Source organism: Diplotaxodon limnothrissa, linkage group LG16 (genome assembly GCF_057381915.1).
Source record: "Diplotaxodon limnothrissa isolate DT_005_m linkage group LG16, D_limnothrissa_male_GT1.1, whole genome shotgun sequence".
Classification (NCBI taxonomy): domain Eukaryota; kingdom Metazoa; phylum Chordata; class Actinopteri; order Cichliformes; family Cichlidae; genus Diplotaxodon; species Diplotaxodon limnothrissa.
The window spans coordinates 33,793,027-33,816,163 of NC_140611.1; the positions used below are offsets into that span (position 1 = coordinate 33,793,027).

At 39.4% G+C, this 23,137-nt stretch overlaps 1 protein-coding gene across 3 annotated transcripts in view; it reads left to right on the forward strand.

Moving 5' to 3' along the window:
• The window catches only part of glsb (glutaminase b), a 41,234-nt gene extending 18,518 nt beyond the window's left edge, over positions 1 to 22,716 (forward strand). The window contains exons 8-18 of one of the 3 annotated variants that reach the window (XM_085374953.1): positions 2,786 to 2,818; positions 4,791 to 4,849; positions 5,420 to 5,486; positions 6,334 to 6,384; positions 6,725 to 6,901; positions 8,027 to 8,158; positions 8,642 to 8,734; positions 19,922 to 19,983; positions 21,137 to 21,213; positions 21,501 to 21,564; positions 22,428 to 22,716. In XM_085374953.1, coding sequence (XP_085231079.1) covers positions 2,786 to 2,818; positions 4,791 to 4,849; positions 5,420 to 5,486; positions 6,334 to 6,384; positions 6,725 to 6,901; positions 8,027 to 8,158; positions 8,642 to 8,734; positions 19,922 to 19,983; positions 21,137 to 21,213; positions 21,501 to 21,564; positions 22,428 to 22,575 — 963 coding nt within the window. In that variant the 3' untranslated portion in view covers positions 22,576 to 22,716. Of the gene's footprint in view, positions 1 to 2,785; positions 2,819 to 4,790; positions 4,850 to 5,419; positions 5,487 to 6,333; positions 6,385 to 6,724; positions 6,902 to 8,026; positions 8,159 to 8,641; positions 8,889 to 10,256; positions 10,970 to 19,921; positions 19,984 to 21,136; positions 21,214 to 21,500; positions 21,565 to 22,427 lie in introns of those variants that run through there. The other 2 variants (XM_085374951.1, XM_085374952.1) reach the window with 2 other exon arrangements.
• Positions 22,717 to 23,137: the final 421 nt, after the last annotated feature.

Sequence of the window (23,137 nt, forward strand, 5' to 3'; positions counted from 1 at the left end):
AGCTTGGTTTATAACAAAATAAGAGCATCGCAGTAAAAATGAACGAAAAGAAGCTAAAATGAAAACTGAAACATTCGAGAGAGCAGATGCAAGAGTAACAGTCACAAAAATCAGTCATCAGATGGACGAACGCCTGCATGTCATTTTAAATGTTTGAATGATATAAAATAAATCTGCAGATAATCGACTGCTCTGTGTTTCAGTTCAATGACCCTGGTGTTATTGTTGTGTTTCACTCTCTGCTCTTATCAGCTTTGTTTTTAGCTGCAGGAGGAGGTAGAGCAGGAAACCCTGTGATAAAAGCAACCCACAGCTTTTAGCATCAAGAGCTGGATCGTTTTTCTCAGGACCAAAACAAACTGTTTGTTTTGCAGGCAGTTTATCATTCATGTGTCAGAGTCACTAAATGCTTCCTACTGAGCTGGAGTCTGGACATGTTTAGGTTAGCCAAAACACTCTTAAACCAGGGAAAAATAGGCTGCACTGATTCTCAATTAAATTTTGGCAATAAAAGCCTCCACACATTGTATTTTGACACCTCTGTTATGTTTAAACTGTAAAGCACGGACAGAGACACCCATCAGACCCATTAAACTGCTTCAAAAGTTTGAATTTGCACCAAAATCAGGACTAAATTTTTTTTTCTCACTACAGTTTATCCTTACTGTCATGTGACATTACAGCTTTACTAACACCATCAACCCAGTCATGCAAAGCTCTCACACGGGATTTCTTTGAGAAGTCAGAAAGTAATCAGGAATACAAGTAAATAACAATAATTTGGCATCTTAATAAAAAAAAATCTTCTTTACTATTTTCTCTTTTTTTTTTCCTTTCTTTTTTTTAAAATAATAAGTTCAAAAATTTATGGATAACGATAATAATTATATTTTATCACTAAAATACAATTTAGATTAAAGAGCTTTCACATACAGGTGGATTAACAATTACAGAAACATAAAGAATCATTTAGATAATTATAATACTGTTAATTGAGGGCAGCTGTGGGTTCCAGCTTACATTGGGTTTAAGCCACAAATTTATTTATTTTTTTAAAAGTAAAGTGCTGAATATTATGCATAAAAACTGTTTTAAAAAAAGATTAACTTAAACATTTGGAGTCAGAAGTTACCAGACTTGAACAGGAGCATAAACTGTATGGGTGCAGTGCACAGATAGCTGCTAACCGCTGAATAACATTCAAATAAAATCCTCTAATTTCACTCATCTAAACTGCACCATCCTTCCTGGATGGTCTGTTAGTACAATTAACTGCTCAGCCGCCATTTTTATTTGAATTAAAGAGACTCCAAGAGCACAAACACAGGCTGAGGTGAAGCCTGGGAGACGACTTGCTTATATCAGGCTCCGAACATTATTTCTGCTGTAAAGTTGATTTAACGCGGAAGTCTGCAGGGACTGGCTCGCTGCTTGAGTCGGCCTCAAGTGGACGTTAGTGGAACTGCAGATTTTAACGCTTCAACACCGGCTTGGTTGAACTCGCTGCTTCTTGAATCATAAAACTTTTACTGAACATGTCTGGACTCCGGCTCTGCAGGCACGCTCGAGTTAACATTAACCTCACTAAAGTCTGAGCTGATCAGGTTCTGTGTTTTTGAACCACCATGTGATACAAAGAGGACTTCCTTAGACGCTCACAGCCGTCAGACAGGTTCAGTCACAGCTTTCTTACTAATTAATGATGCAGTTTGAAGTCCTCAGGCCTTAAACTCAAACTCAGAACATGTGTCTGTGTCCACATCGGCTCATCAGTGTCTCTTTTTTTTAAATGTGTTGCTTTTGATTTTGATTTTAACTGTAAAGCCGTTGGTGAGGTTGCACAGTTAGCCTTTAACCTTCGGTGGGGAAACCCGCCGTGAGGAGCTTGCCGTGGCAGTATGCCCCCAAACTGTTGTTACATGCTGCTTGAAGGCTACATGTTGTTGCTGTTTTTGTATGTTGCATATTTTGCAGACTTAGGAACTGTGGGAAATAATGACTGCAGCAGCAGGTCAAATGACGTTGGTAATTTTTTCTTCCTTTTCCATATCTATCTCCTCATTCTCTCCCACTTCCCCTGATCCTCTTCCTCTCCCTTCTCTCTATTTTTTTTATTCTCCTCCAATCAGCTCTGTAGAAACTTCATGTAGTGACTCTTTAACATCTCCATCAGTGCCACAGTTTTAAAACTCTACAAGTAAAGTTAAAACTGGTGCTACAGCACTTTAAATGTGCATGTGTGGCCATGTTCTTTTGTTTTGTTTTTCCTTTGCTGTGTTTTCTCTGCGGGACATCAGCGAGCTACAAGCTGTGATGAAGGCCAAACCTCCCTCCCTCTTCACCTCAAATATACACACACTCACACACCTGCACAGTGTTAACTTATAATACACACCTGCCTGCATACACCCACATCTTGCAGACTTACTGTAGAAACATGCACACAGTCAGGAATGTCATACATATTAAAAACAGGTTTGACTGTTTGGATTGGAATCAGTGAGATGTCATGAACACGTCTGCTAAGTCTCCCTTCAAACTTCCCTCTTTGTAATCTATCCGCAAACTGATCGCATTAATAGTTTGTTGAACTCTTGGCAAAGCTCGTGTGATTTTTACACTTTATTTGTAATCAGATCTGTTCATGCCTGCTAATTATGTAAATCTAGTTGGTCAGAATTATCATTTATCATTTTATAAAATCTTTTGTGATGTGCTTTATCCTCTGAGATTTCTCTCTATAAATGAACCGTGCTAACGACTCTTTATTTTGTTTTCTCCGCAGCAAAGTGTAAGCAACGCAGAGAAATTTGACTATGTGAGTATTGGTCAGAGCTCTGACCCACAAGTATTTAAAGTTCATTTATATTTTCTTTGTCAAGGTGTGATTCGTTCATCTAACAACGTCATAACCTGATGTTAAAATGTGAAATAAATCTTCTTGGACACTTTATTAGGTACACCTTTTCAAAGCACAACTCTCTAATCAGCCGGTCTGCTTCGAGCTGATGCATCAATATAGAACAGTAGCTCAAATAACACTTACAGTTACAACCAAAGTATGCAGAAGAGCATCTCTGAGCCTTGAACCAGCTTAACCAGCTCAGCTACTGCAGTGGAAAACCACACCGGGTATAACTTCTGTCAGCTAAGAACAGGAAACTGAGGGTACACTTCACACAGACTCACCAAAACTGGATATACCAGATTGGAAAAATGTTGCCAGGTCTGACGAGATAAGACTCTATTTCTGCTGTGGCAGTCAGACGATAGGGTCAGCTGTGGGATGTGGTAGAATGGGAGATTCACATTATGTATGTACAGCTGATAAATCTGCAGTAACTGTGTGATGCCATCAAGTCAACATGGACAAAAATCTCTTGTTGAATCTATGACATGATAAATAATGGCAGATCTGAAGGTGTACCTAATAAAATGACCAGTGGATGTATAAAAGCGACATTGCTCATTTGTTTCAGACTCCTCATTTTGAAGGGTCAACCTGAGCATTCGCTGCCACCAGTGTTGGTCAAGTTACTTGAAAAAAGTAATCTCGTTACTTTACTGATTACTTATCTTCAAAAGTAATTAATTACTTAGTTACTTAGTTACCTTTTAAAAACACAATTTACAACCTGAAGAGGTGATAAAGCGATAGATCTTTCAGCCCAATTCTACTTTTTCTACATAATCCATCATACAAAATGTAATCAAATGGAAAAGTCTCTTTTTTTTAACTTGTTTTATCAGTTTTAATCTTTTAACTTTATGCATCAAGCAAAAATTTAATTATATGCAACATTCTCTGACTTGAATAAATTAGTTTAACATTTAAACCTATTTTCTGCACATTCCAGCACATAAAATAAAATATTTTTTGTGTTTACACTCAGTCTTTCAAATAGATGCAAGTAAAAAACAGCAGAAAATAAATAAAGTCAAAGACTCAGCGGTCCTGTTGCTCTATTTTCACCTGTAAAGCAGGACTGCGGTAGGCGGAGGTTTACCCTGGTGCAGGTGTGCCGCGGTCAGTTGAAGAATCCGCGAGTGTCTCTGTGAATTTCCCATTACGTCGTTGCGCACTCGGTGCTTGCTTGGAAGTTTAGGGTTTTTTTCGCTGTAAAAAGAAGTTTTCTTCCCACGCACAACGGACGCTAATGTTTTTGTCACTTTTTACGGAATCAAACTCAAAGTAAGGTCAGTACTTCCACGCTTTAAACGCTGCACGCTCATACTCTCTCCCACAATCGATATGTGATCCATTGTTGATCTGCACACAGCTGTTGTCACCAACGGCGCACTCGCTTACGTCACTGTCGTGAGACATTCTCGCAAAAAAACTCACGGTTTTAGTAACGCAGCGTTCCTACGGGAAAGTAACGGTAATCTAATTACCGATTTTGCAATAGTAATCCCTTACTTTACTCGTTACTTGAAAAAAGTAACGCGTTACTGCCCATCTCTGGCTGCCACTGTGTTGGTTTTTCTTGTAGCCATTATTTGAGAGGCTGGTGAGCACCCTCAGCACCCCTCCTCCTCATAAATGTTTTTATTGGTGCAGTCAATGCTCTCGTGTAGGAAAGAGTCAGTACTCGTGAAATCAAACATTGAATTTTCTCTTGAGGTTTAATTATCTGCACCTCTGTGTGTGTTGAATAGGTTTAGAGGGACTCTTGATGTTTTATATGTGCTGTTTAGCTGGCAGCTCTTATCATTTGTAGTGTTTGACCTCCATACATGAACCTCTGGATCATTTTTTCATCTCTACTCTCCTCCTGCTTTCCCTCCAGGTCATGAACTTTCTGAAAAAGATGGCGGGAAATGAGTATGTGGGTTTCAGCAACGCCACGTAAGTCCTCCCTCCACATCGCCTCCTTAAAATCACCCAAGTTTACTTATCCTTGCCCTGCAAACCCCCGAACCGAGCTGACCTAAACACCACCGTAATAACCTTCACAGGCTCATTACAGGAAGCATAAACTGTGAAAAACACCTTAATTAACTGGGATCAAATTAACAAGCACACAGGCCATGTTTTAAATGGCTTATGTTCACGAGAAGTCAGATATAAGCAGGACTGTCTTATAATACCTGCTCAGAACAACAACAATAATAATTAATCGTGTAAAAAAAAAACCTTTTCTTTATACAAAAAGGCTGAAAATTGTTTACAGAAACATCATTTTGGTCCTCAGTGACCCACATCTGTTGTGTGCTGAGGACTTCCACAGGTGCTGATGAGGTTTTAAAGGTTTGCATGATTTATGACGGCTCGTGTTGCAGTGTCATCACATGATTGCGTGAGCTGTGGTTATGTTGTACACATGAAGGCCGAGGTCTGTGAATACCAGCACAGCACTGAAATAACACACACACGCTACCTTCATCTGTAATGGGAGTGCTCTTCTTTGTGTGACAGATTCCAGTCTGAGCGTGAGTCAGGAGACAGGAACTTCGCCATCGGCTACTACCTGAAAGAAAAAAAGGTTTGTCTTTGTGATTCTCCTCTCTGAAAACCTAGAGAGAAATTAGAGTTTAAACTATTCGGGCCTCACGTTTCTGCTTATTTTGCCACTGAAGCTTGAAAGTTTACAGCCAGCAGCTCAGCATGTAATGCTTCTCGCCCCTTAACTACGTTCATGCATAAATGAGAAAAATCTGCATATTTTTGATTCAGCTGATTGTAACCCTCCTGATTTGCCTTTTGGTAGGAGTCAGCTAAGACCCCTGAGACTTTTTTTAAACGTATGAATGGAAAAACTGCAGCATCAGTTTAGAACAGAAAAAACCTGGTGGTGTTGTTCTTATCTAGGACACAGCAGCCTGGTTTTTGCCGGGATCACAGATCAGTAACATAAATACAATCAAACAAGGTGAGCCATGTTCTGGCCGAGCTCCTCGTTTGATTAGCGCGAGTGCTGCAAGTTCAGCTGGACTTTCCCAGAAATAAACTCATCTGCAGATGCAAGACAGCAAGAAAGACGTCAGTCAGTCACCGTGTGTCCAAGTCCATGTGTTTCTGAGGAAAGAACAAGATGAAAAGAGTTTTGGGATTTTTTTTTTTCCTGTGAAGAAAACAACAGTTATTCTTTGAAACAGTAAACCTTTGATCAGGTGGTCTGGTGTAAAACGAGTCTTTAATGGGGCTGACGGCACTCGTAAGCTGTGACGGATCAAAGATGATGGAGAGATGATGGATGCATATTAGAGGAAGTGGAGACTGTGAAACACATATTTAAAGGGTTTCAGCCCTTTGGCTCTTGTACCTGATGCTTTCAAGTCATTTCAGCATGAGAGCATGGTTATTAAATGTTTTTTTTCTCCTCTCTGCAGTGTTTCCCAGAGGGGACAGACATGACCTCTGTACTGGACTTGTACTTTCAAGTGAGTGTAACTTTAGCTTCTTCCAGTATTTATACATTTTTAATGAGAGGATATCATTAGATTGTTTTCCTGCTTCATTGCTGAGCTGCTTCCTGCTATTGATTTTTATCCTCAAGAGTAAAGCTTCCTTACCAGTTGTTTTCACCGCTTCTTTCTGTGTGATACATACATAGCTTCCTGACTACACACAGATGGTTTTACCTCTATATGCTGTTCCAGTATCTCCCAAACCAATCAGATGGATTTATTTCCATCATTTCCACCCTTTACTTTCACTTTTCTGTCACCTCGTTTTGTAAATCAAGGTGCAGTAACAGAGTTATTGTCTCTGCCTCTCCAGCTCTGCTCCATTGAGGTGACATGTGAGAGTGCCAGTGTCATGGCGGCCACCCTGGCCAACGGGGGTATCTGCCCAATCACGGGCGAGCGCGTGCTGAACCCAGAGGCGGTGAGGAACACGCTGAGTCTGATGCACTCCTGTGGCATGTACGACTTCTCAGGGCAGTTTGCTTTCCATGTGAGTGAAACACAACACGGGTTACTGGTGTTTTGATTTATTAACTGTTTGTATTTTCAGAATTTTTAATTAGACTTGGAACGATGATTGTTAAAACTGCAGGAATATGCAATTTATTAAACAGCAGTGCCTAAAAATAGTTCAGAGTGCTTCAACAAGCAGACAGTAGCACTACAGGTGATTTAAAAAAAATATAACAGTGAACAAAAACCTTAAATAAAGCACTGCAGATATTAAACAAAATAAGAGATGATGTCGAGGAGACAAGGCTTCATCAGGTGCAATGATCATCTAAACTGAGAGCAAACAGGGAAAAAAGTTTGAGTGTTTGTCCTTAAAAATGGACATAAGTGTTCTGGAGACATACTCAAGATGTGGATCCAAAATAAATAGTTTATAGCTGATGATATTAAACTAAAAAAACAAATTCATGAAGCTCAGGTGAAGTTTTTTCACACTTGTTTTCTTATGGAGTTTAGCATATTGTGGAGCTAACGTTCTTTTTTGAAGCATGGGTTGTTGTTTTCGGACAGTTTTGTCTTTAAACATTTCTGGTGCAACCAACAATTCAAAATGTAACTAAGCTTCCTCTGGTGATAATCCAGCTCTGCATAAGCATGACATTCAAAATCCATCCCAGTTAAAACTGTTAAACATAATGAGATGTCTTTTGTTACTTTTAAAAAGCACCACAATTGTATTAATACTGTTAATACAGTGTTTACTGTATTAACAACCCTCAACCGAAGGGCCCATGTGATTGGATATCAGATTTTAAAGTCGTGATAGTGTTAGATTATCTGTGTTAGGTAGTTTTAACCATATGAATTCTCACATTAAACCACAGCTAGAGTATCTCAGAGGAAATGATCAATAAACGAGGCACAACGACTTTCATCCTGAGTCGGTGGGAAATGGATTTCTGGACTCTGAAACTGAACAGAAAAACGAAGGCACTGTTGCTTTGGATCTGACACAAAAAATCTAAATAACTCTTAGGGATTTCTGAGAATATTCAGTGTATCGTGAGATTTACCATCGCTGTGTTGATGTACTTTGTCACCGTCGTGCTGCTTCTGCACACACAGCCAGCCTTTCTGTAACTGCTTTGTTTCCCTGCTGCAGGTCGGCCTGCCTGCCAAGTCTGGAGTATCAGGAGGGATCCTGCTGGTTGTGCCCAACGTGATGGGCATCATGTGCTGGTCGCCTCCGCTCGACAAGCTGGGCAACTCGGTCAGAGGGATCCAGTTCTGCACGGTACGTGATGCCCGGAGAATAAACACTCCGCCTCGAGACAATATTGCACCTCCTTGTTTATTAACTTAAATATTTTACAGCAGCAGAAGGAGCAGAATTGCTTTTAGGAGCTGAAAGTGGCCTTTCATTGCAGGGATGCTCTTTCCCATTAGTGTGGTTCATATTCGAATTCGAATGAGCACCCCGGCTACTTTGCATTGAAGTCTAAGCAGCAGTCATTTTAGATCAGACCCAAAACATTAGCAGAGTCTGAACCGCTCAGCGTCACATTAACACACACAAGATGTAAGACTTCACTTTTAATTTTAATTGAATTTTGTTTACGTTTTTGTTTTCTTTTCATTCATCCATCATCTCTTTTGTTTACCTAGTCCAGGGTTGTGGCAGGGCTGGAGTTTCCCACCTCTCACTAGGTGGCAAGACACCATTTTAGCTTTTCTCAGCTGCTTTGTTAGTTTTAGTCTTTCTGTCTTTGTATTTCAGGACCTGGTGGAGCTTTTCAACTTCCACAACTACGACAATCTGAGGCACTTCACCAAGAAGCACGACCCTCGCAGAGAAGGAGGCGACCAGCGGGTAAGGACAAACGCCGCCTCGTCAGGCTCATGTGACAGCACACCTCTCCAGCAGCTTCCTGTAGTCTCAGCTGTTTGCACTGACCTCCATAACTGCACGCACAGTAGCCCCTAAACTGTCCCTGTTCCTCCTTCGGGTGGAAAAGCTGCATAAAGTGAGTGGAGTATATTCGTTTACTGCATATATTTAACATACAAGGAGCCAAATCTTGAGTTAAAAGACACCTGGAGCCAAACTCAGTCTGATCGTTCAGAACATGTCTGGTAGATGATGCAGTGTTTCCCTCACATTTTACATTCAGAGTGCCCAGAACCTTTTTCTGAGGAAACTAAAGTATTTCTTCAGACCGTAGCGTGCACTTCCACAATGGCGAGCACTGGTGAAGCTTTTTTCCGTTACTCTGCTGACGTAGCTGCGGCTTTTTCCATCATGTGACTTTATAAAAACTGGGGTCCAGGGTGCATCCAGGCTTTCGCCATCTCTACTTTCTGTTTAAGCAAGTAAACACAAATGGGTTGAAATGATCAAAAATTAATGTTCTCTTTTTCTGATTAACCACCGTGGTTTTTTTAAAAGCTCTAGCTCGCTTCCTCAGTACGACTAAAGAACTAAACAATAAAATGCCTAAAAAAAATCAAGCAGCGAGCATGTCGGATGATGTGAACCAGGTGTAATAACGGCAGGATTTCGTCAAGTCTAAAAATCTGAAAGAAAACTGTTTTGCTCAGGTGGATGGTCACTTAGTGTCCTAAGTGTGTAGTCCTGAGTCACCTGAGCTACAAATGTAAAAGTGGAAAAAGACGATTTTGTGGACAGATTTGTTTGCTGAGTTACTGACTTACTGCATAATCTGCTGCTGGACTTTAATCACAATCTATTGATTAGATAGAATCTAATCTATTGTATAAAAATACTACTTTTAACGTTTCTATAATGCTATATGTAAAATTTACTTTATTTATTATGCCAGCTCTTTTACTTTGATTCCTTCTGCTAATGCAGGCGCAGAGCTTTATAGCTACTCTGTGTCAGAGTCAGCGTAAATATGCTAACTTATTGTTACATTTTGTTGGTAATAACAACAAAAATGTAAACAATTTTAGTTTTATTAATGCAAAAACGAAGAAGAAGAAAGCGTGGTCTTACTGTGATGAAAATGCCCCGCTGCAGAGTCACATGTGGTTAAAGATTTAAATTAACACCTGCTGTTGAGCTGTGTTTCGGTTACTATAGGGCCTAAAAGTGTTTTATAGCTCTATAAACAAAGATGTCTGACCCCTGGTAGGGATATAAGTTGTCAATATGAGCAAGCAGGTGTGTTGTGTTATTACATTATGCAGTATTTTCGGTATATAGTGCTCCATTAACACTGCTGAATGTGTGGGAAACACTGTGAAAACTGATGGCACTGTGAAAACTGATGGCTCCATTTTACTTCCAAGTGTTGCAGCGATCCACCCAGCACATAAACGCAGGCAGAAACGGAGGTTTGAGACTAATTTATTATCCGTGTCAATAACAGCAGCAGACCTTCGGACCTATGGATTACGAGAGCCTCCAGCAGGAGCTGGCTCTGAAAGCCCCTCTTTGGAAAAAGGTGTCCCCCGCTGAGTCGAACGAGGACAGCTCCACCACTGTAGTCTATAGGATGGACAAAGTCATCGAGTGAAACTTTTAAAACAAACAAACAAACAAACAAAAACAGACGCCCCCACCTCGCCTGATCTCCCAACAACGCGACGGCATCGTCTCCTCACCCTCATATTTATGTATAAATTATGTAGAGGATTATTTATTGCTGGTGAAGCGGTTACTAGGAAACTTGTTTTTGATTTTGTCTGTGCTGGAAAAATGGGATCAGCTTATTATTATTATTATTATTATTATTATTATTATTATTATTATTATTATGAACTCCAAATGACCTCCATTTGCTTCGTTGCCTTAGCGACGTGACAAGGATCTGATGTGTAACGTACGCACTTCGCTCTCGTTTTATCTCAACACACTTTTATCTTTATTTTCTTCTTCATCACGTCAGAGTTTTCTTTTTAACAATGTCGGCTAACGCTGCGTTCACTCTACGACCCAAAACAACAGCTGCTTGAGAGTAAACACTGACTTTAAATTTAGGGGTGTGTTACGAGTGATTAAATGAATATTTTAGCCGTGATTGATATGTTTTATTTTCCTGGTTATTATTATTATTATTTTTTTTTTCCCACTTTTGTGACATTTGGCTCCTCGATTTAAAATATAGATGAAGAACATTAACAAATGTCATTCACAAGTGTTGCGTTATTTTGCAGATCTTTGTGTTTTCTGTTAAAATAATACTTGATTTGTGCCTGCTTCCATTTCTTTGACATTAACTCGACTATGAAACAGACAGAAGTCGTGAGGACTTTCAGCTCGAGTTGAGTTTGTTTGTGTTTGATGATGTGGTTGATACTAACAGAGGGCAGTTTTCTCGCAGTCAGGTGACAAAAGCATTGGGCTGTTTCTTAGGTTTGACTTGTTTGCCTGCAGCTTCCTGACATGCTTCTGAATTCTGAGGAAGGAAAGGCGAGTAAAGTCAGTCGTGTAGGTTCAGTTAAAGTCTCTCGTGGCTTCATACAACCATTAACTCCCTTGCACAGCTCACAAAAGTATGCAAACACGATGTCTCCATGTAGAAATAAATCTGCTAAATGTGAATGCAGCATTTATTTACTACAAAGGTGACGATTCATGTCCCTCACCTGAAATTGCGTCGGAAGTTCTGCGAGCAGATGGAGCTGGCACTTCCAGAAAAAAATCAGACGTACTAACCGTGGATGAACTTAATCTGAGGCTTTTATCTGCTCTAGTCCAGTTACAGGATAAAGTCATCAAATAAAACCCTTTTTCTCAGCCACAGTTCATTTCAGTAATGACCAAAGCGATTATCGAGTCAAACACGAGCCTGCTGGGTGTGCGAGTGAGCTGTTAACCAAAAAAATACAGCATGGCTAGCTTCACACGTGGAGTTGTTTCCATAAGCAGCAGGTCAGTGAGAAACAGCTGAAGGAGAACGGATCACATGTTGGATGTGCCGTCACATGCCATTATTTATGTTTGCATTGAGTTACCGCTGTTGTGCCATGATGCTTTTACTGTGTGAGACTGCAGGAATTTATGAAAGTCAAAGGAAACAATCCGACTAAAAGCCGTCTGTGCACAGCAGTTTCTGCAGAACTCCACCTGCAGATCAGATTATAAGACTCTATCTCACTACACTCTTGCCAGATTCTCATTAATAGACACAAAATAAGTTTCTGTGCACTACAGTTTCATGAGGGACCGGCACTTGTGCAGAAATGTGGCTAAAATCCTGAAACACTGCAGCCCCATCAGCTCACCTGTGCCCGTAACACATCCATGGCTTTTACATGAATCATGTAGCGAGCAACTATTCCCTCCCTCTGACTTCCCGTGTTGTGTTTTACTCTATTACATCAAAGTACCAGAATTACTAGTATTAGTACAATTACTGTTGACCAGAAATACGCTGAGCTCAGCTCGAAAGGTTCCTGCTGAAGTTTTAGTTCTGAACTAACATCCACCTTTCTGATAACCTCTCCGCCTGGCTGTCCAAGTACATTAATGCTCCCAGCAACCCGTCAGGTGCAGGATGAAACATGATTTTTGTGTTTGTGTGGCTTAAACAGCAGTAAGCCACCTGCCACAAACTTGAAGAAATCATGTTAATTAAAACCAGATCCGTTAATCAGCAAAAACAGCTGAGTGCAGGTTTTGGTGGGTCTCTTCAGTAAATCCTGACTGCAGGATGGTTAGTGAGTCTGGCCCTTTCAGTTTTAGAAGCTTTAGTCTGCTGAGGAGCTGCTCTTCTCTATATATGTCACTGAAAACTTTGTTTAAAATAAAAAAATTCATAAATCTGTAGAAAAGAGGTGTTAACCGGTGTGTGTCGATGTTCCAGCTCGAGGAACAACGTTCAGTGTTGTTTGGGAAGTTTTCAGAGTCTTAGTCTCATCAGTTTAGGCAACATTTCTTATTTCTGGATGTTCGTAGCAGCAGGCGTGTGTAGCTATCAGCTGTGCATCTGCACACGAGTGATCTTCAGCTGCAGACCAAAGAGTGTGTTTGAATTTTTACTTCAGACGTTCCGGGTTTATCTCACGAGCTCCTCTGTAAATATAAGTACTTGCACATAAATGTCGCGCCAGCGGATGCCTTAGTTTCTCTGCACCGTGAAGCAGGAGGAGGTGTGTGTTTATTAATCACTGTTGAAACTGAACATGTGTTTGTAGGTTTGAGCTCAGAGCGATGCTGCTGGAGCCGTTACCACCATGTTACTACTGTCATGGCATGTTTTTGTTTTTTTTCCTTTTTTGTTAAACTTCTGCTGGTCATGTGGGTGTTACAGGTGAAACGTATTCAAAAGCCTCAGTCATCATCAGTGTTGCTGGATTATTATAATCTGAAGATTATTATCACATAAAAAAGTTATTTTCTCGTGTAGTGATCAAATGTATGAACGCTTAAATGAACTCCCCCGCATGTGTTGTTGGTTGTGAAGTTCGCTGTTCGACTGATTTTGCTGATTTTAGCTGAATTGTTAGTTATGAAAAATTGACACTGCGTTTAAAATGCAAATTATTATAAAGAGATTTTTAAAAAATATATAATTGCCAAACAATTAGAGAAAATTATGATGTAGCTGCACTTTATTTTTATTTTTTTAGTAAAACTATTGAATGTACAAACTCTTGAGTCACTGGAAAACCGATCTAATGAGGAGGCGATGCGTATGCCGGTTTAGGCTACACAGATCCTGGGTGCTGAGCATACGGAGATAAAAATACTGTGTAGCTTGAACCCGGTTTAACGTACAAAGCTCATTTTATTCCCATTTAAATCAACCATATGTGCAGAGTTTTTCCAGAGTGCGTGACTTTTACGAGCAACCAACCACTCGCTTGTTTTACTTCCCTCACATGTGAGCGAGGCCTTTACCATAACAACAGTTCCTTTTTTTTGTTTTTATGGACGTTTCATTAATCAGTTCACTAAAAAAACTACACTTTTAAGACTAACGTAATTAATTGTTTTAGGACTTGATTAAACGCTGCGCAGCTCGTCGGTTTAACAGGAATAGTTTATTTTCCTGATTCACTCGGTCTTAGCTCGGCATTTCCTTCTCTTGGCCGTGAGCGAAACGAGTCGCTCTCCTCTTCTTTAAAATATTGACTTTTACATCTTTGATGCTCAGTTCATTGGCACAAAAATCTGAATTTGAGAGCCAGAGATAAAAACTAAAGGGACCTGCATTGGGGGGAGACTAAACCGATCCAGCCAATCAGGACTAATTATCAATCGCATCTGTCCTTCTTTGTTTTGGAAGAATAACACATAAACCTTGTGTTTGTGTTATTCAGTGTTGGGTGTAACGCGTTACTAAGTAACACGTTACTGTAATTGAATTACTTTTCCACTGAAAAAGTAGAGTAACTGATTACTGTTCATTTTTAGGTATTTTAATTACAGTTACTTACAATGTACTTGCGTTACATTGTAAAATAATTAAACTCGCTGAATATCATTATTTAATTTCAATAATTTATCTTCTAAAGGGTAAAAATAAACTCTGCCGCTTTAACATCGCTGTAGTGCAGCTGCGCGTCATTTCGCACCAGTTTGCTGCTGCATAGTCGTATTCTAAAGCGGAAGATGTCGGACTCGGCTGAAGCGAGTGGCTGTTTTATGAAATGGACATATTCCCGTCTCTTCACTTTTCTGAAACAAGCAGACAAGAATATTACAGTAATATGTAAAAACTATCGGCTGCTGTTAATAGCACGAGTAATCTACTGAAGCGCCTGACAGGAGAGCACAGACGAACACTTCTGAGTGATTCTTGTTCATCATCCATGGATAACACCGCGGCAACTCCTGCTAAGCAGCAAAACCTGATTTTACTTCAGCAGCACAGAAAGCGTCTGAAGGTCAGCTTAAAAAAATAACTGCAGGCTACATTGTGGAAGAGATGCTACCGCTGCGTACTGTAGTCTCCGTCTTTAAAAGAAGACTAAGAAGTATTTAGTTAAATTACTTATTGAGTAATTAAGTTACTTTTCAGACACAGTAATTAGATAAGTATTTTAAATACAATATTGATTAAGTAATTAGTAATTAATTACTTTTTTAAAGTAACTTACCCAACACTGGTGTTATTCTTCAAAAAAACAAACAAAAAAAACCCCTGATTATTCCAATCAGAATCGTGACAGCGGGGCTTTTGAATGCAGCGTCAGTGGAAATCATCAGATCTGTATTATGAGTCTGTGTAAATCTTTGTTCGGTTTGCACCATGAAAGTAGATAAAATGAAGAACGGCTCGATCCAAACCCGAGTGTTAGAAAATCAAAGATGATTAAATTCTAATGGTGCAAATTTAACAAAAGGACTCGTCTTTGCACAGACCTTCATGTCATGTATGAGTTTGTTTTCTGTTGTCTGCATGATTTTTTTTTTTTTGTCAATTTCCATGAATTTTCATCCTTGTTTGAATCCTTTTCACTGTCTCTCTTTTGTTAATTTGTGTCTTGAACATGTGTGTTATCCCTTTGTAAATTAATAAAAGATTTAAAAGTGATCACTACCATCAAAGTTTGGTGACCTCGGAACTGTGAGGTTAGATTTTTATATAAAGACAAGCAGAAGATAAAATGAGCTGCTTCCTGACCTGAAAATGTGAAACCAAACAGTTCCCAGCTCACAGCTGTCATACTTTTATATGTTTCTGTTTGTGAAGTCTCCATGAGCTGCCTCTTTGTTCTGGACGTGCAGACGTGACAGTAAAAATGGTGTCGATATTATTTTTGTTGCCTTGTTGTTTCTTGTATTAAATGAAATAAAGCATTTGTTTTAAACCGTCTCCCCATCTGAGCTCGCAGCGTTTCTTTAACAGAAAACACCCTTAACTTGAAGATTCATGAAGTCGTCCCTCTTTCTAAGGTTTATAAATCAGGACATAACCTAAGAATTCACCACATTATTCTAGTTATGTAAATATAACCTCACTGCTTCCACTGAAATTATCAGCCAGGTGCTGCTAGTTAAAGCACTTCATTAACTGCTCATCAGGTGTGAGTGGAGCGTTCAGGTGTGTTAACATAATGCCTCAGAGGAAAGATGGCAGTGATCAGAGAAGTACCTGTTGCTGACCATCAATCTGGAAAGGATTGTAAGACCAAATGTTTTTAAATCCATTGTAATACAGCGTGACAAATTATTCATAATTAGTAAACATTCAAGACAGCTGGTTCAGGCTGGCCCAAAAAAGATCTAACAAGCATGGATTATTTGGAAGAGCTGCCAGGAGCGTCGTCTCCCTAATGAGAACGTTGCAGCACAGCTTAGGTTCATAAAGCTGCATCTAAACAAACCAAAAGACTTCTGAAACCGAAGTGGAAATATTTTGTCGACCAAACAGCACGTCAGCACAGGCACCTCATTCCAACAGTCAACCATCAGTACTCCAGTTTTACTGCATTCTGACAGACACGCAAATGCATTTACGGCTCGTCTGCAGGTGTTTTTGTTCACATGGGTTTTAAGGTGCCTGGTTTACCTTTTAGAGAGACATTAGAGAGTTAATGCTTTTATTTTTTTAATTCGATTTGTTTTTCGAATGTCACATGTGTGAGACTCTGTCTTTTGATTATTCTGAATATTCTGCCTTTACGTACTTGCACCTCAGTAGCCATCTTGGTTAATGGCCCCACTTTAAGTTAAGGTTGAAGCTTTGTTTGCTTTTGTAAACATAAGATAAAAACTTGTTCATCCAGGTGATTTAGTTTTACTTTAATTTGTGTTGTTTTGCACGAAAGAACAATTTTTTTGTGCAAAAATAACAAAAAACACCTCATGAGTCCTGTACTTGGGAAGCTTGTCTCCTCAAGCTTATCTTAGTTTGGTGACATGATCAGAAATTTGTAGCTATTTTAAATAGATTATACAAAAAAGACAAAAAGGTTTTTTTTTTGTTATTTCCAAATATTTGTCAGGTTAGGGGTTTTAAGTATATAATTGTTTTATCAAATATAATAAATAAGTGAATAAATAAATGAGTGAAATAAGCTTTAGTTTCCTTTTTATAATCGTCACACACACCAGTCCAGTTTTTATGGTAAGCTAAGCTAAACTTGCGGGGCTCCGTACTAACTACAGCACACACAGTCACACCCATCGATTGATGTGGAAAGAAGTCACAGCCAGCAGCTCCTTCAGAGCACAGAGAAGCTAAACGCTGACCTTTGAGAAGATCGTCCATGTGAGTGCGCAGTGACGTGTCACATGACAGCAAGGAGAAAAATAGTTCTCAGGTGTTTTTGAAGGACCACCATTCCTCATTTTTGTCATGTCACACCACATAGGCGTGTGGCTTTTGGCTCCCTGCCACCAGCAAAACAAACAGATCACAGAATGAGGCTATACTGTACCTTTGGAGAGGTGAATGTTTGGAGGATGTGTTGATGTTGAATTAAGCTTCCTGAAGGTGACAAGCAGCCATCTGTTACTGCATTCATCAGTACTCCAGTTTTGCTGCATTCTAACGTACAAGAAGACATGCAAATATATTTACGCCTCGTCGGCAGGTGTTTTTTGTGCACCTGGTCTGGGTTTTTAGGTGCCTCGTTTACCTTTTAGAGAGACATTAGAGAGTTAACGACTTTCGCACGTGGCTTTGATTTTTGATTAAAGGTCATGTATGTGAGACCCTGTCCCCTGATTATTCTCACCATCTCAAACACAGACTGTATACAAAAGATGGGCATCACCATCAGCTTAATCACTTTTTTAAACTAGGCGTCACGAGTTTTTCAATTCAATTCAATTTTATTTATATAGCACCAAATCACAACAAAAGTCGCCTCAAGGCGCTTCATAGATACAGAGAAAAACCCAACAATCATATGACCCCCTATGAGCAAGCACTTTGGCGACAGTGGGAAGGAAAAACTCCCTTTTAACAGGAAGAAACCTCCGGCAGAACCAGGCTCAGGGAGGGGCGGCCATCTGCTGCGACCGGTTGGGGTGAGAGAAGGAAGACAGGATAGAAGGAAGACAGGATGGGGTAAATCTTAAGTGCTCATTTTGTGGCGACCTGTAAACCAGCGGTCTCCACGGACCGGTTTATGCCCGACAATATTTTTCACAGACCGGCCTTTAATGTGTCGCGGATAAATACAACAACAAAAAACTAGTACCGGTACCGAAAAAAAGAAGATTTATTCATAACACATGTGAAAAGACCCAGGAAAACCGAGTTAACGATCAAAACGATAACAAAATAACGCTGACAACTGATAAAAACCCTGAAAACCACACATTTCACACCTGAGCCTCAACTCTCACGGCCCGGTACCAAACGACTCACAGACTGGTACCAGTCCGAGGCCCGGGGATTGGGGACCGCTGCTGTAAACCACGCAACCTGTCACGCATCACTTTGGTAACTTGCAGACTTCCAGGTTCTGGTTGCCTAAGTAACCCCCCCTCCAACTTATTGGTATCTTTCCATCTCCTTCAATCACTGCGCCCCTTGCCAGCTGTTTCCTTTGTGCATGCCCTTTAAAGAATATTCTTCCTTTACATACTTGCACCTTAGTAGCCATCTTGGTTAATTGCCCCACTTTAAGTTAATGTTGAAGCTTTGTTTGCTTTTGTAAACATAAGATAAAAATGTGTTCATCCAGCTGATTTAGTTTTAATTTCATTTATGTTGTTTTGCACGAAAGAACTTTGGGTTAAAAAAAAAAAGGCCCAAGATAAAATAAAGAAGGATTATTATGGACTGTGAATCATACAAAGCTACTCTGAGAGGTAAATGCTCCTGTCACATTCCAAGCCTAATGTTAGTTAATATTACCTAATTCAATGATGTCGAGTTCAAAAGTACCAATAAAAATATTTACTCGTGCACATTTTTGCCACAAATCAGAAAACTGTATGTGCTCATGTTTATTTTAGCCTCTCTGATACAATTTGCATATTTTCATTGGACTACCAAACGAGGACGAGGTTAGGACAACAAAATCAGAAGATTTCACTCAAAGGCCAATTTGTACAAACCAAGGTTAATTTACTTAACTAAAACTAAAGAAATAAAACTAGATGTGAAACTAGTTTACCCTGTAGAGAAACATTATGACACTGGACAGTTACAGGCTTTGTGCGAGACTGATTATTTTTTGAATCTCAAACACAAATTGTATTGAAAAGATGGTTGTAACCATTAGCATAAACATTTTTTTAAACCAGTCCTCACAAGTGAATGAATGAGTGAAGCGCTGCCTGCAGTAAAACAGAAAAACACTAATTAAAAACAAGAAAATCCACTCTGGAATAAACTGAAGCTAAAGTGAAAGAAAGACTAAAAGTCTAAAAGAAAACTATGAACACTGCAACGACTCTGGTACAAATGAGTACATCTTAAAATAGAAGATTATCTGAAAACAAAACATGATACTGTGGAGCGAAAAGATCAGAATAACAAAATACAGAGATGGTCAAACTCTTAAAAATGTCCATTTTAGGCTGTTTTGATGAATATCTGCAGGTTTTCTGAGTCCCTGTCTCTTTTTTCGATTGTGTAAATCTTTTATTTGGACCAAAACTTTACGTTTCTTCAGCTCTCTCCTCACATAAATAATCCTGTTCAGGAGAAACTCTCCCAGCAACCCTTCTGATAAAGGATTAACAACATTAATTCACAGACTGTAGCTCTGACAATGTGAAATACTAAAAACTGAATGTTAATGATTTGATTTGATTTTTTTCTGTAGAGCCCTCTCCATGTTTGTATTCTTATTTTCTTCACATGTTTTACTTTGAAGTTTTGCTCATAGGAAATGATTCATTCCTGTTTGGTGGTAAGTTATGACCAAACCGTGGATCTGTGATTGAAATAGTTAGTGCTGTTGAATTATAGCATTGTGGTGATTAAATGACTAATTTCTTCCAAAATAATCATAAAAAATAAATGTGTGATTGACTTCCTTTCAGTGCTGCTTGAGATGTGTGGCGTTAGATTAGATGTGTGTGGAGTAATTCCTTCGTGAGTCTTTCAGCTCTTATGCAGCTGCCTGTGTGTTTTGGTTTAATGGTGTGACCCTGAAAACGTCCCGTTTCCGTCCACAGGTCAAGTCTGTCATCAACCTGCTGTTTTCCGCCTACACTGGGGACGTATCAGCCCTGAGGAGGTGAGCAGCTCACACAGCTTTTAATAAGAGAGCAGTTCAGATTTAGTCACGTCTCGCCCCCCCAGTGGAGCTTTTTAATAACATCTACATGAAAGAAAGACTCCTCTGGCTGCACGAGGAAGCACCTTGGTGACCTCAAGTGGCAGAAAAATGAACTTACAGGTGTCCCTGTGGAGTTTTTACATCTGACCTCATGAAAGTCTCATGAAACGTTTGCACTATTTTCAAAAATAGTTTAAAGTGTGGCTCTGCATCCATGTTTGCAGCCTTCTTCACCTGTTAACGATCAATTTTGAGTTAAGGACTTAAAATATTTTTCATCATTTTTTTAATCTACAAGAGTCTGCAAACAAACATGGATGTCGTTTTATGGGCTCGGTCTGGTTGTTAGACTTTTGTTTGGAAAGTCGTGTTTTCAGGCTGTTACAAAGAAGTAAATTTAACCTGATTTCAACAATGAATTCACTTTTACCTGTTGAGTAATTTTATGCTGGTTAGAGGTGTGTAAATGGGGAAAGAAGCACTGTGAGGGCGACTAAGATTTCACCATGGAGATTAAGCCTCACTTATCATTTTAATGTAGCTGTAAAACCTTCTGTAAACCTCTGTGATGCTTCAGCGTTTGTTTGCTTTGAAAACTCAAAGGATCTAAAAATGATGAATGTCAGAGTGACCACGCCCCTCAATTTAACCCTTAAAAAATATTATAAGCTATTAAAATATTTCCCCTCCTGTAAACTTGATATGAAGGTGTTTTGTATCAGGCTGTAAACATGTTTATTTCTGCTGTGAAGTTGCACCTTTTAACATTGGAGTCTGTGGGGGCTGACTCAGTGCTGGAGCCTCTGGTGGCCACTAGAGGAACTGCGGTTTGTGGCTCTAGCCCTGCTTGGTTATTTGAAACTTCTGGAAGAAACAGAAAACAAAAAACTGCTCCAAAACTGGACAGGAAGTCATAAAACAGAAGGAAATCGTGTATCCTAGATCAGCTCTCCATATAAAATGTATTATTGCTGCTTTCTGAAGGTAATTTCCTAGGAAAAGATGTTTCAGGCTGTAACACCAGGATGTTCTTTAACCTCCAGCCTGAGACTGAACTGTGCAGCAGTTAGAGGGGCATACAGAGTTGTTTACTGGTCCTTTGTGTGTGCAGGTTCGCGCTGTCATCCATGGACATGGAGCAGAGGGACTATGACTCGAGGACGGCCCTGCACGTTGCAGCAGCTGAAGGTAACATTCAGCCTGAGGTCAGTCAGTAAGTAGACACAGCTCGCCCTCAAATACTCTTTAAAGTCTGATCCTGTGGTCTGGAGCTGTTTCCATGATGTATATAAATTACATATATGGAAACAGCAAAGTTTCAAGGTAAGAAGTAGACATAAGATACAGACGCTGCAGAAAAATACAGTCTTTAAGAGGAGTTATGCATCAGGAGAGCCAATTAAATTCAAGCATGCACCCTTTTCACAGTATAACAAGGTAAAAGTAATTTGTAACATCTGCCCTGCTTCCATTAGGACACATAGAGGTGGTTCGCTTTCTGCTGGAGGCTTGCAAGGTGAATCCAGTACCCAGAGACAGGTGAGTCTTTACTACCTGTATTTATACTGATTATAATAATGAGCTTTGAAGCAGAATTTCCAGCCTTTGAGAAAAGTCTCAGTGTGGTTAAAAAATAAATAAAATTCATCCTCCAAGCTCAGATTCTGATAGCTGTGGAGAACCAAACATGCCAAAATCATAAATAATATAAATAAATGAAACATTTTAAATAATAATAATCTATTTTTGTATGCTAAATTATTTATTCACCAGTTTACCATCAGTTTATGTGTATTTATTTGTGTAATAATTTCTCTCCTATTATGTAAATGAGGCAGTGTGCCACTGGGTTGGCCACAAAGAAATCTGTTGCTTCATTAAATAATAAATTGTAAATCTGAATCAGAAAGGTTTAAAATATAGAGGCTAGAATTCTATAAATAAATTATTAAATTGAAGCCAAATAGTATTTGTACATTTTTTCCCCTATTTTGCAACATATTGTAGTTTTTTTTGTGTGCGTGTCTTTTTTGCTAGGCTAGGCAAACTCCTTCTAAAATAAATAAATTGAGAAATTGTTGTGAAGGTGAACTCATGCAATATCTAATAAATGCCTACACATATTTGTTATTTATTATTAATTTATCTACTATTAATTTTAGTCCTAATCTTTTGTCCTGTGACAGCTGGGAGAGGCTCCAGCCCCCCTGTGTCCCTGAAATGGATAAGCAGAAGAAAATGGATGGATGGATGAATATTAATCTTGGTTATTAATTTCCTTTAATAGTTTCTTTTAATTCTGGGTGTTTTCGGTCCTCCATACCCACCTGCAGGGTTACATCTCTCTTTTTTTTATCAAACATAAAGTGTATTCTTTAACCTTTTAATTTGTTTTTGCACAGATGGGGAAACACGCCAATGGATGAGGCGGTGCATTTCGGCCACCACGACGTGGTCACCATGCTGCAGCAGTACCACGAGAAATACAGCCCGCCCTCCGATGACGAGCACAAGACTAGCCCTGAGAAGAGCCTGGACAGCCTTCTGTGAGACCTGCTGCAGGTTGCTACGGAGGACCGGAGGAGGAAAAACTTTGTAGCCCAACGCTCAGGCTTCTGTTGAATTATTTAGCTGCTCTGCTGTGATTTGATTTTTGGCCGTAAATGGTTGCTTGTTCACGTCTATCGAAATGTGAGCGTGAGCGGCTTAAACTCATATCTAAAGTGTTTACGGTATTACTCCTGTAATCTCACAGTACTGTAAACCACATTTCTAGGATGTACCTTGTACTAGTTTAGTATTTTGTTCGTTTTACTCTCACTGTACATGTGTTGTAAACTGTGTGGAAATTATGGTGTAAATTATGCGATGTGTAGTTACGGGTGTGCTTGATTTACATTCCTGCCTCTGTGCTCATTTGCGAGGTCACCAGCAGGTTCTCAGAGATTGTACTCCAGAATGTATTTTTCAGTGGAAAAACTTGCAATAGAAACAGTTTGTATTTATTTCAGACTTTCTAAAGATGGAAATTCATTTCAGAGCGTGTGAGACGGACAGAAGATCGTGTGATTTGTTGCATTTTGTAGTTTATTTTGTCAGCATGGTTACATTT